The sequence below is a fragment of the Capsicum annuum genome, chromosome 8 (assembly GCF_002878395.1).
Source record: "Capsicum annuum cultivar UCD-10X-F1 chromosome 8, UCD10Xv1.1, whole genome shotgun sequence".
NCBI lineage: Eukaryota > Viridiplantae > Streptophyta > Magnoliopsida > Solanales > Solanaceae > Capsicum > Capsicum annuum.
Genome location: NC_061118.1, coordinates 131,619,165 through 131,633,247, shown reverse-complemented (window position 1 = coordinate 131,633,247; position 14,083 = coordinate 131,619,165). Strand labels below are relative to the sequence as shown.

General features: G+C 34.9%; 1 protein-coding gene across 1 annotated transcript; it reads right to left on the bottom strand.

The window, feature by feature from the left end:
* Nucleotides 1–882: 882 nt before the first annotated feature.
* Nucleotides 883–7,701, bottom strand: LOC107839094 (probable ADP-ribosylation factor GTPase-activating protein AGD14). The gene is made up of 14 exons (XM_047395841.1): nucleotides 7,491–7,701; nucleotides 6,984–7,125; nucleotides 6,169–6,230; nucleotides 5,981–6,068; nucleotides 5,817–5,878; nucleotides 5,653–5,749; nucleotides 4,918–5,331; nucleotides 3,494–3,955; nucleotides 2,943–3,089; nucleotides 2,755–2,859; nucleotides 2,596–2,673; nucleotides 1,721–1,847; nucleotides 1,492–1,537; nucleotides 883–1,379 (listed from the first exon to the last, which is right to left on the bottom strand). The coding sequence occupies exons 2-14, from the start codon at nucleotides 7,089–7,091 to the stop codon at nucleotides 1,241–1,243; spliced, it is 1,935 nt and encodes a 644-aa protein (XP_047251797.1). The 5' UTR covers nucleotides 7,092–7,125; nucleotides 7,491–7,701; the 3' UTR covers nucleotides 883–1,240.
* Nucleotides 7,702–14,083: the final 6,382 nt, after the last annotated feature.

The window sequence follows — 14,083 nt, the reverse complement described above, 5'->3', positions numbered from 1 at the left end:
CAGGATATTGGCTTCTTTATTTTATTGGAAGGGTATGAGAGATGATGTCGTGACTTACGTCAAGAATTGTGCTATCTGTCAGAGAAACAAAAATGAGACCATTGCTTATCCTAGATTGTTGCAAGCTTTTCCTATTCCCTCTACTACCTGGAGTAGTGTGAGCATGGATTTTATTGAGGGATTGCCTAAATCTACGGATAAGACTACTATATGAGTGGTGGTGAATCGATTAACCAAATTTGCTTATTTTTTTGCCTTATCTCATCCCTATTCTGCCTGTGATATCACCCACCTGTTCATGGATAATATCTTCAAACTTCATGGTATGCCTGCTGAAATTATTAGTGATAGATATCCTATCTTCACTAGCAAGTTTTGGCAAGAACTTTTTGCTATTCAAGGAGTGTCTCTCAATACTTCAACGGCCTATCATCCACAATCTGATGGCCAAACTGAAGTTGTTAATAGATGTCTCGAAACATATCTTTGATGCTTTTGCTCTAATTCTCCGGACTTGCTCTTGCACCCAACTTTCCATTTTTCTCTTCTCAAACCTTGCCATGCTATTCCTGATAGCATTTGTCACCCCTAGTTCTGAACATATCCAGTCCCTTTTGTCCACAGCCACTTAAAATTCTGGCCCGAATATTAATTTAGAAGGGAAGTAAGGCCATCGCTCAGTGGTTGATTCTGTGGGATCAGTTCCCTGAAGATCAGGCTACTTGGGAGGAGGCTCACGAGGTTAGACTCAGATTTCCTTCCTTCCTTCCTTGAGGACAAGGAAGTGGTTGTCCAGGGGGACCTGATACGATTTACAACGGAACAATAGATAGAGCGGTTAGAAGTCGTTAAGGATATTTATTGCAATTACAATTAAGTCCCTCAAGTCAAGTTTTTAGTTATTTTATTTCCTTTTGAACCCCAGAAGTGGTTATGCCACATCAACTCTTTTCTTCCTTATATTCTGTATTGGAGCAAGGGGAGAATAAGGAAGAATGAACGTTATTTTGCTCTAGTTACATTATATCTTTTTTCTTCTGTCACTGCTTATTGCTATCAGAATCCGCCTCTGAATATATACAGCTGCTAGTACACCTTTCAGTTTCAATAATACATGCTAGCTATACACTTCTAACAAGACTGATGAAACTAACTTCTCCTAAGTTACACGTGTATGGGATACAAGTAACTCGAACAAGTGAAGTCTTGTATATATAATGTTTGATGTTTCTTTTTTCGACTATCCAAATGGATTTCCTCCCCCAGTTGAAAAACTGCTCGGTCTAGCTGGCGCGAAATATGCATCATTGGATTGTTGAAGAGGATTTAAGGAAGCGAAGGTGGAATCATCTTTGCCAAAGCTAGTATTCCCTTGTGATCTGTGATGAAAGATTGAAATGCTAATTTACATGATAAGAACTAACACCGTGTATTCTTCATCCGATAAAAGGATCATAGGAAATACAGTATTCATGGTTAACGAAACTTTACCTGGCAAGGGCCATGTTGCTGGGAATCTGTTGCCCTGCATATGCTCCTGCACGCATTTTTGTCAGAGACGACAAGCAAAAGAGAAGATCAAATATAACGAATGGACGGCTGAAAAGAAGTTCAAACTAGTATATATTGAACTAAATTATCATCTCATCTAAAAATTTAAGCGGTCAGAGAGAGCACATTCATTTACCTAATTATTAATGTCATAAGAAGTTGATCTTACCTCCAGAAATGGCGGGCATCCCAGAGTTAGCTATCTGTGGAGGCATATGCATTGCCATAGCATAAGGCAGTGGCTGAGGCTGTACATTTGTTGGTAGTGCTGCTTGCATAGGTAACATTGAAGGGAACTGAAAAAAGAAGAAACTTCTCAAAGTTAGTGAGTGTGAACAAAACTAAACGCTCTTTTCCTTCTCCATTTAGTTATTTTTCTCCCATTTTCCTAGTTCTCGTCCTAGTTCGATCTATTGGTATCTAGAAGGTACTCATTCCACAGGGTTTGTGAAAAACTTGTTAGCTAAATCGTTAGGACCAACTAAATACATCTAGAGCTTAATAACCTTGGTGATCATGTAAATGATTAGAAGATATAAGGGAATCATCTCAGCACTTCCATTCTAAAAGATTTATCTCCCCTAAACTGGATTTGTCAATAGAATTATAATTAAACATTTTAGACTTCTAAAGAAATTGACAAAGGTTTGTAGAGTAAACATTATTCAAACAGATAATACAAATCCCTCAAAATACATCACCAAACAGTTTGACGATGATAAAAATCAGAGCAGTAAGAGGAAAGAGTACATCTTAACTTCAATTATACTTGTGGCATCAAATCATGAATTCTGTAATTGGTCACCTCTTAAAATTCGCTCATGTTTATTGTTCATTGTTTTCTTTCCTTTTCTTTCCATGCTCTTGTTGCATAAAACAATCCACTGTTGGGGATGCAACAGTCAGCTTAATGTGTTATGAACTTATAATACAACTTAATAGCATTCCTAAAGCAGAAGTGAACACACTGGGATTTAACAAGAATTGTGGATTATGATTAGTCCAGAAAGACAAACTAACCTATATTATACACAGAAAACATACCTCTGAGCCTTGAACTTGAGGTCCATCTTGACCAATATCGAATGGATTTCTTGATCTTGCTGAGTTTGGGTGAGCTGTCTGTAAGTAGCGCTTCCTTTATATTAGAACATTAAGCTATTTCTTGGATTTAAATTGGTAGAGTTTTGAAATGTGATTTACCATAGCTGCCGGGTGGTATTGCATGCCATACGCCATTCTGTGAGGGGCAAATTGCCAACCAGGAACAGCTGCAGCAAGTGGAGGAAAGCTCAAGGTGAAAAGGTCCTGTAGAAAAATTATCCCCATTTTACACTCTTTTAGGCGATATCCAACTACTTAAGATGCTTAAAATCCAGTTTGAAAGTTACCGCTGGGAGTTCCTTTCTTCCAATAGATTTTGGATCATTTGATGGACTACTATTTAGAGTTGACACAGAGGCAGCTTGAGATGGCTGAAGAGATAATGGATTTGCAGGTGGTGCTTCAGCATTTCTTGTAGGCTGCAAAGTATTTTGCTGCCAATAAGCACAAAAAACAAAATCAGTTCCATCTCCGCCACAACAAGACAGAAACAAAGAGCCTTGTTTCAACTACTGAAGTTCAGTATTTACAAATAATAGTAATGGCCATCAGCATTTGAAATACTGGTAAAATAATGGAAAACTTGTTTGAGGGGTATAAGTATATGAAGTGAGATGATGTTTTTTCTCTCAAAAATTCAAGTTTTTTCCTAGTAAAATCCATATCCAACCACAACTTCAGCTTCCACATATTCTTTTTCAACTCCATTTTTGAGCAGCAACCAAATATTGTCCGAAAACCTAGTTATCCTACTTTATAAATGTTTCAGAAAATTTTACATCATGTGTAAAGCAATGTCAAAGTCATCTAATGATAAAGACTTCACAATCTTTCTCACCTGAACTCCAAATGATGCAGTGCTTTGTTGAATATTGGAGCTATTGATGCCTATGGGGACTGCAGAATGCTGATTTTTGATAGAGAGAGCTGTGGAATCATTTGGTCCAGGCAATGCTACGGAACTCGTGAGAAAAGCCACAGGAGGTCCAAAACTACTAGAAACTACAGGGGGAGCTCCAGCTATTTGAGAGATATTGCATGAAGATACAGTTGCAACTGGTGTAGCTTCAGTAGCAGCTTGAATTTCTGTTGACGCAACTGGTGGAGTTGACATGTCAAGAAACAAAGATTCCAGTAAATCCATATTGGAAACCTTCTCTGCTGAGGAAGACGGAATTGAGGCATTGGTGGTTTCTTTAGGTGGCTCTGTTTGTTGTGTCTGTTGCTGAGGCTGAGGTTCATTTTCCAAATCAATTAAGCTACCAATATTGGCAGCAGGTGCTTCCTCCGTTGCCATTTTCTGCAATTAAGAATTTTAAAAAGATCAAGAACGTCGATATGGAAATGACAGAACACCTACAACTTCCCAGGTATCCAAAACTCAAGCTGCAAGAATGAAGGCATAGAAAGCAGACTTATTCCATTAAAAGATGAATAACACTCAACTTTATCATTTTACTTGAGAAAAGAACTACATATATAATAAAAAGGCAGCCCAGTGCACTAAGCTCCCCCTATGTGCGGGGACGTCCCGAAGGGTCAGACCACAAGGGTTTATTGTAATGCAGGCTAGTGCTGCATATATAATGATGATAAAATATCCATATTAAGGCGGGTAAAAGAGCTAATGTTGCATTATGGCTTGAAGAACACAACTTCTATCCTAGTAAGGCCACCTTGTTACTCATGTTTCTTTGACAGTTTGATGCTTTGAGCTGAGCTAGTTTCTGGGACTTCATCCAGAAACTTGCTCTTTTATTGTTCTTCAACGTTTACTTTTGTAATGAAAATATGTTAGTTACCAATATATATATGTGTGTGTGTGTGTGTATGATGTATGTATATGTATGTGACAATTATTTTTGGACAATAGCTCGATGTGAATGAGGTGATACAAAGGAAAGAGCAAGACATTTAAGATCCATTATTATATAATGATTGCATAGTTATCATGACATTTGAGAAGTTTGCAGGACTAAGTACTCAAGTTGGCTTTTTCCAGTAACATATATTTTCTCTGTCAAATTTTATATGTTAATGTTTAACTAAGCACAAAATTTAAGAAAGAAAGACGTCTGGTAAATATTAAAAGTATATTTTGAACTCGTGATCTTAAACACACCATGATGTTTTTGCAACTATAAGAGCATGTCATTAAGGGTAAACTGAGAAGTCTAAAAGGGTTTTCAAATATAGAAAGTGTTGCTTATATCCCAAAAAAGGCTAGCCAAATAAAATGGAAGAAATGATCACAGATCTTACCTCATCATTAGCAGGGCTTTCACTAGTAACTCCGGCTGCACTTTGTTTAGGAGATTCACCAACCTCTAGTGGTACAACTTTGTCACCCAAGATGTCTTTGATTGATTGTATTTTGGGGGAACTAGGTGAGTTGCTTCTACGCTCTGATTTTGAGAATATATGATATTGATATCTCTTGACATCACTAGTTCCATCATCTCGGAACCTGTCATCAACTATTTCAAAGCGAGTTGGTCGGCTTCTCGCCCTGCTAGATCTATTACCTTGGTTGTTATTATGGGGACTTCTTCTATCCTCAATATTGGAGTATGATCTTACGTTTATATCATCACTTCTTCTTCTTGGACTGTAGGTTTCAGATGACCATCCGTCTGCATCTCTAGCTCCAGGACTGTAATAGTCATCTTTAAAACTCTGTGGAATGCAAAACATAAGTTTCTGAAGAGCAGCAGTGAAGATATCTCTTAAAAAGTGATGCTCCAAATGGAAAGACCCGTTTATAAGATCGGTTTCAACATTTCAAAACGTTTGTAAATAACGTTTAAACATTTCAAAATGTTCATATAACAAAAGGAGCAGGAAAATCTGATTATTTACAAGAACAGTTTCAACATTTCAAAAACGTGTTTCAATACTTGGTACTTATCTGTTAAGTTCAATCAAAATAAGCCAAAACGGACTATAATACATTATCAACTGCAGGATCCAGCAAAATGTTTTTTGGTGGAGACTTACTGTTTTCACTACGGGAAGCTTCTCGCGGCCCCTGTCACTTGAATATTTCCGGTCCACATAAACATGCTTTATAAACTCCCGAAGTCTGTGAAGATCACTGTAATGCAAAAGCAACATTAGTATTGGGCCACATTGCCGAATAACTTTCTAGAAAGAAATATTACCTAGGATCTGGATATGAATTACGATACGTATCCCATGTTCTGAAGTAGATTTCTTTTGCTCGCTAAAAAGTAAGAAGTGAATTAGCCTATCATCAAAGAACAATTTAAAAGTAAACTTAAAAAGAGAATGACAGTTTTTGGACTGGCAAAATGTGCACGCATACCTCATTCCCTCCGGCTTCCAGAGCACTAACTTCTTCTTCAGTAAATCTAGCCATTGACACGGATTTTACTCTATGTGTGAACTCACGGCTGAAAATTCGTTTCAATGAATCATCAAATTCAGAAATTCCAACGGTATGCATGAAGGGGAAATTCTGAGGGGTACATGGTGGGGCTAAATGATACTTACTGCACTCCGCTGCAACGTGTGCAGACAAATGTCCAGAAAGTTGTGCAAACGTATTGTGGCCCCTGCTAGGAACAAAAATGCAACAAAAAAAAACATTAGCAAGGTATTTGTTCTTATGATAGAGAGTGAAAGACTATGATACTTAGGATCTTCGTAAAGAAAGATCAATGATACAGAATAAACAAAGACGGACACCTTTCCTTTTCATATCTGTGCCAAAATAATATCCACTTTCCTGAAATGGAACTTTGCGCACACATGTATGTTCTCTCAATCATGTTGGGGTCAGTTATAAAAATCCTAATTATACATATTGTTCTAATTAAGCTCATTTGGGTTCAATACTACATAAAAAAATGAAATAACAATAAGAACATATATATTTGCCACGACTAAAGGACTTCTAGAGAAAAGGACCTAAAGTCAGACTTACTAACGTGACTAAAACGTAATTATCACAACTAACTGGTATCAGCTATATATATATATAGCATTTTCTTCCATTGTGTTCTATTCCAACGTCGAATCGGGGCGTTTGAAGGAAAAATCACATGCAACTTCTACTCTTCAAGTTCAAAGTTCAATTTCATTCATCAATCCCCTACCCAGCATCAGAGGCGGATTGTCGTAGGACGAGTTACGTTCTATGGTTTAACTGAACTCAGTACTTTTGTCTCGAACTATGTATACATATTTTAAAATGAATGTATAGTATAAGAAAGCATTCATTTTGAACTTATTGACTCTAGATTCTAAATTAGTCTCTAATCAAGAAACACAGAAAATGAATAATTTGAAAGGGTACGGTTACGTACCAAACTGTTGCAGTTGATACATCTCCTGTTGTCTTGAAGCTTTAAAAGACCACGAATTAACTTTTCTATCCTCTCCTCTCCTTTCATTCGATTGAACATTTTATTCATCTTCCAACAATTTCAATCTTTTCTCCCAAATTACCTGTTTTATTTAAAGACAAAGAAAATCATCAATCTCAATGATCACAAGTAATACAAAGGAAAAATCAATCCGTCAACATTATATATTTGGTAGATGTTGTGTTCCTTCATTTGATCCCTTAATGAAAATTATGGTTCTGTCACTATTCGTCAATATTACAAACTGAACACATGTATATCCTCCATGATTTTTCCATTCCATACTTTTGCAACCTCAGAAGAAACAACCAACATGAAGAAAAAAAGATCATATGCGGTATGTTTTTACTAAGCATGTTATGTACAAAAAAAAAATAAAAATAACACTTGTTACCGTGGTATTAATTAAATGATTTTTGAAAGAGCGTAAGATTAAGAAAATAATACCAGCTTTAATTGATGATAGAAGGGAAATTGTTGGAGATGTAGGAAAACAGGTGATAATTGTGTTCTCATGGTGGACAAAATATTATTTCTTTTTTCTTTTTTTGGGATTGAGTGGGGGGTAGAAGGGAGAGGTGAAGAGGGAGTTTTGGCAGTTTTTTTGGTTGGCTGATTGTTCTTTTTCATTCGGTGGCGTTGGATACTAAATTTGTTTTTGCCGAAGCATGGAAAATTTTGTTAATTCGTGTGTTGAAGGAAAATGTTTTCATAAAAAATAAATAGATTATTTACTTTATTTTTTTGTATTTAACATGTAATAAAAAAATATAATTTAGAGGAATATTACAAGAGATGGATATGAGAATGTCAATGTATCACAAGTTGAAGAGAATCGAATTGAAGCTCCAGTTCATCATATACATTGTTACACTGTATTGATAATATACATGAGCATTTGAGTAGTCTAGAATTACCAGAATTTTAAGAGAGATATAATAGAAGGTTTTGAAATAGTTCCAAGTAGTCACTCTGTCCATAACAAAAAAACTGTAAACACAAAATACCAGCTGTACATTCTACACTAACGAAGTCAAAACAATCTAAAATTTTATTTCGGGCATAGAGAATTTACTTCCTCTCCTTCAAAAATATAATCTCCTTTCAATATACGAGGTATATTATTATTTTCTTCTCGGACAGAATTTATCTTACTGGAATAGCTACCCGAGATATATAATGGGGTATATAGAAAGAGGACACGTGATCTACCCTTAATATATTTTATCAGAATCCTATTCGAGGCAACTCCTCATCAGTAGTATATATTGTTTTGACTTTGATGTACGCATGTATGTCCTTATTCACTATTCAAATTTATACTATTTTAAAAGTGGATGTAACAAGTGCTGATGATAAATGAAATTGTTCACATTGCCATGATAACCAAGGCCATTGGCTGAATCCCCTGTAAAATTGCACTGTTGAAGTTTCAGACAATTTGGGGTCATAATGTTCATTCTTCTACAGATTGTACACACTCTCCATTTCATAATTCATTGTTTTTACTGCTCTTATTTCTGTACTAGTTGGCCCGTGCTGTATCACTGTTTCTGTTATCGATACAACTTTAGGATAACTAAGATGATTAAATAATTATTTATATATACCGCATATCATGTACACATTCATAGACACAGACAATATTCTTTCATACATGAAATAAATTTCTCTTGAATATTAAAAATTTATAAAGCAAATGATTTTTTCTTAAATGTTAGAAATCTATAAAGAAAACAAATTTCTCTCGAACTTTAGAAATCTATTAAGGGAACAAATTTCTCTTGAATGTTATGTTAGAAATCTCTTAAAATTTCAAATTTAGCTATTGTTTCCAAATTCTTTCGTAGATCCTCCTTTGTCATACCAACACCTCTGTCACGAATGGGAAGAATTTTATTTTCTTTATCGAGTTTAATCTGCAATCCATGAAATAACCACAATTAAATGAGCTCAAAAAGGAATTCTCAATGGGTAACCAACAGAGATATAGTAAGTCAATAAGGTACGGAATAGTAATAGTAATCGTAAAAAAACTGAATAATATAATAATAATAATTTCTCTTATATATAAATGAATGTGTAACCATTTTATTGCACCATAAAAATGAGGATAAAACTAATAAATATAAAGAAAAAGCAATATGCATGTGTAACCATTTTAATGCATCATAAAATTATCGAAGTACCCTTGATAGTCATTTAATAAGGAACAAAAAGATATTTATACAAAAATAGTACCATAGATAATTCAATTACAAAGGTCTAAATAAAAATATTATTAAAACTGATCTTGTCCAATCTCTGAATCAAACAGTAAATAATTCCAGAACAAACTTTTACAGCTCACATGGAACAAACACCAAAACTGAAATTCAAACTTACATCAGAAGCATTGGAAATCAACTTTGTCAAGAAGATGTCCTTGTAAAGGGAGTTCCATAAGCCGAGAGACCTCATCTTGGAACTCAAACTTATCCGCATTAACTCAGAGAGTTTTCCTTGAAATAGACTCAGCTTCCCTAAATCGCATAATGATACAATACTTAGTATTGTATGAACAAATGAAATGACCGAACTTTTCTAAGCACATAATTTTACCGTAATTAATATTGAATGAACAAATAAATCAGAGTAAAAATTAAGTGAATCAACAGCAGTTCCACGAATCTTTCAATGACATCAGAATCAGTCGAACTATTAGGAACAACACCAAGCTTTTCCTCAACCTTAGGTGGATCTACTTGTGCATCAAAATCAGCTTCTGCATTTGCCTGTATCTTTCGACCTATCAAGTACAATCAAACACCGTTATGTAACTTTACTAACAAAGTAAGTATGTTACACTAAATAACAAGCAGGACCAAAGAATGTAACACCAAATAACAAGCAAGACCAAAGCAATTAAAGCCTCAAAATATTCATAAATTGAAACTCAACACTTAATTCTGTCTCGACCTCCCCCGACTCTTCTCTTCTTATCCTTCTTTATAATAAAGTCCATCACTAGAAGCCTGTGCTGGTCGAAAGATTCTCACTCGGAATGACCTTACAATCCTTACACAACGCCCTATCCCTCTTTCTAAGCAGCAAAAAGTCAATCTGGGTCTTGGCTATTGCGTTTCGGAAGGTAATCAGGTAATCCTCCTCCTTCGGAAAGCTCGAATTCACTACCACCATTCCAAAGGCCCTCGCAAAATCCAAATAGAGTAGTTCCCTCTTCATTCCTCACCCCAAAACCAAAACCTCCATCTAAACCTCATACCTAAAAAAAGTCAACATCTAAGGTTTCATTGAATACTCAAGTATATGATGTGAATTTTTTTGTTTTTTATTTTATTTTGGGTACTGTGTAAATGGTTAACTAAAGCCTACTTCAGTACATTTCAAACTAATAGGCTTCACAATAAACTTCACATCTCACACTTCTTTATTGCGGAAGAACTGATTGCAATAAATTAGAACTCAAATAGAAACACCAACCTGAATTCATCAGGAGCAGCCATGATATCATAGGGCTCTATAAAAAGGCGTAGAGCAATAACTGCATCTCCAAGAACAAGATCAAATGAATTTGAATATGTAACTAAAAAAACATCAACATGGAGTTTACACGGATCAACTGTGATAGCATCTTTTAACTGAACCAAGGAGGCGGTTGGAAATGGGGTATCTGATTGGATCTTAATAGCAGCAATATTATAATGAAAATAGTATACCTCTATTTGATCATTTAATGATCTTCCACCTGATAGGTGCATAATGACCTAAAGAAATACTTATAATTATCAAGTAATCTACCAAGAATTTGGCTAAAAATACCATACATATAATCAAGTGGATCAACAAAAATAAATTCAGAATAGTAATTAGACAAATCTAAAAACATGATAAAATTAAACAAACCTTAACATCATCCGCTTCAAAATTTCTACTTCTTAAACACTTCAGGGGACTTGCAGAGGTTAATACTATACTACAGGTATTAACGTTTTCTATAATAACTCCAAAACTTTGGAGTATCGCCCCTTCCCCCGAGGATGAACATAAAATAAAACAGTAGATAAAATTACTCCACAAGATGTTAGAACTAAAAACTAAGGCTCCAAGTAAGAGAACAACAAAAAATTATTGAACCAGTACCAGAGTGAGATTCAAGACTGACAACATATGGAGAATCTTTTAAAGCAGCCTTCTTTGTATCAATATTTAAATGCAAATTTTGAGGATATACATTAACTCACTACAATGAGGCTTCTTAGGTTCCCTTTCCCATGGGTTGTGAGCTTCCTCGCACTTGCTTTTGTGACGACGAAAAGACATAGCTTACCTACAAAATGATTATCTATATCAATGGTTAAAATTAAGCAAAATCATAACTGTTGATCAATATATTTCTGTTAATGTATTACTCTCTTTGTCCCAATTTAATGTCTTACTTTCCTTTATAGTTTGTCCCAAAAAGAGTGCCTCTTTTCATATTTAGTATTTTTTTCCAATTTCAACATTTTATCTAGCAAGTTTTACACCACAAGACTTAAAGGACAACACACATCTTTCATTTAAAACCACAAGATTCAAAAGTCGATCCTTATTTCTAAAAATTCATGCCTAGTCAAACTAAGACACTTACATTGGGATGGAGGGAGTATCCATTTTTGTTATTTAACTGCAGTTGTTCATGTGCTATAATGATATAAACATCAAATCAACTATCTATCATATGGAGAGAGTATCCATTTTTGTTATTTAACTACATCTGTTATGTGCCATAGTGATATAAACATGAAATCAATTATCTATTACATTAATACTACTTTATCAACAGCCAATGAAGTGTTTTGCAATAAATTGACCTCAACTTCTAATTGAATTCTGATATGATATCAAAATAAACTCCAAATGTATACGAGACACATATAGACAAATATTTGAAAATTTACTGAACAAATTGATGAATGGACAATGGTGGTATTAGCATCTTAGGATGCTCATTCCATTGTCCGGCAATCAAAAAGGAGAAGGAAAGTGCTAGTCCTAAGAATGTCAACATCCAAATCACAGCTCAATACAACTATCATCTATGCGATGACAAAAGCAAAATGAGGATGCAAAATGAAACAATAAACAAGTTGCAAATCTTAGAACACAAGTCATTGGAACGATTACTATTTTCGATCTGATAGGATGGCAACTTCTGTACATGAGTTATACACCAATCTTTGATCTTTAAGTATAGAGATAACCCCACAAAAATATACCAATTTTTAAGGCTAAATTTCCAGCTCAAAATTCAAGAATGAAGAGAAAGTTGTAAGCTTTCTTTGTCAATAACAGTAGACAAAACCTCATAACAAGTCTAAAACACACACACAGACACACAGAGACCAATCTGTAATCTTCCAGCCCAAAAATTGAAGAATGAACAGAAAATCAAAACCCCATAATTCATAATCTATAAATCAATAATAAAATTTAAGAGAATTAATTTTTTTGGGTAAAAAACAGTAAACAAAAACAATCCTACTTTGAAGATTTGAAAATTTACTAAACAAATCGATAAATGGATAATGGTGGTATCAGCATCTTAGGATGCTCATCCCACGGTCCGAAAATTGATGAAAATCAATGAAGGATCAAAACCACAAGAGCCTGGTAAACATCAACTGCGAAAATATGCTTGGACAACATAATAGAAGCGACAAGCCAAACAAATATGAGATGTAAATCAAAGCAAAAATGAAGAGGGAATCACAACACATATCTTCCGAACAATCAACGAGCTATGAAGAAGCTATAGAGTAAACTACTGCATCTAGTTGGAGGGGAAATGGATCCGGTGCTATACCGAAGCTAACATGACCAGCAGTGAAAAAGGAGAAGGAAAGTGTTAGTTCTAAGAATGTCAACACCCAAATCACAGCTCAGTGAAGTCAACCTCTCATTCAGTCACTACCACATTGGCTAGCTACGGGCATATAAATCAAAACATACACCAAGCAGAGCTACTCCAAACACATAATACGCAAAACAAGATCACTTAACACAGAAACATAGCTAATAAATTCAGTCACCACACAGTAAAATCGCTAAAATAAATTGAACACACAAAGCAATCTAACTCTTAAAATTCAGTCACTATCTCAAGGAAATCTTGCAAATCCTTATTTTTAAATCCATGTCATTGATCAACAGACTAATAGGCCATGCCTATTTTTATTTGTGAACTGCAAAACATCTCATGATTTTCACTTTTTGTATCCTTGGAAGATCAACCATGAAGAAATTTCAAGAACTGGCCTCTAAAGAACCTAAAATTAGTCATATATGTTCACTGTTCTAATGCAATAATAAAGAGAAATAAGTTTGATTTCACGGCTTAGTTTGACAACGGAAAAGGCCGAATTTGTCCCTTAACTATTAGAAATGGATCAATTATACTCTCCTACTGCTAAAGAATTGCACCACGTATACCCATAGCCCTTACACCAACGGAATTGCCAATTCACCCATTCAAACTTAAAATCATGTTGACATGGCTGTAGAAAGATAGTAAAATTGCTAAAACAAATGGATTCACACATCCACTTGGCTCATAAATTCAGTCATGATCGAATTCTAAATAAATCTTAGCTCAATTTCACAGCGCAAATCTGCAATCACAACTGACTACTACAAATCACAGTGACATTCAATTACCAAGCTGATTCTAGCAACTAATACATAAAACAAAAATTACAGAATAGCGGAGCATCTTAAATAAAAACAAAGATTTCAGTCAACTTGGATTCTAGAGTCATAAGAACGTGGAAATTGGACACACAATTTCAGAGAGACAAAAAGAACCATCATCCGGCTCAAAATTCAAGCATGAACAAAAAATCAAAATCCCATACTTCATAATCTACAAATCATTAATAAACTTGAAGGAAATTAATTTTTTGGGGTCAAAAACAGTGAACAAACCTTGTTTGAAGCCTGTATTTTGGTAAGAAGGCGAAAGAGAAATTGGACCTGGGAGAAGAATTTGGGAAAGTTAT

What these genes read in the sequence shown, in the direction of transcription:
- LOC107839094 (XM_047395841.1), bottom strand. Translation starts at nt 7,091, where the DNA reads ATGAATAAAATGTTCAATCGAATGAAAGGAGAGGAGAGGATAGAAAAG. An exon ending in TGGAAGCCGGAGGGAATGAG is followed by an intron (nt 5,879 to 5,980) that starts GTATGCGTGCAC and finishes CTTACTTTTTAG; the next exon opens with CGAGCAAAAGAAATCTACTT. An exon ending in AATTCATATCCAGATCCTAG is followed by an intron (nt 5,750 to 5,816) that starts GTAATATTTCTT and finishes TTTGCATTACAG; the next exon opens with TGATCTTCACAGACTTCGGG.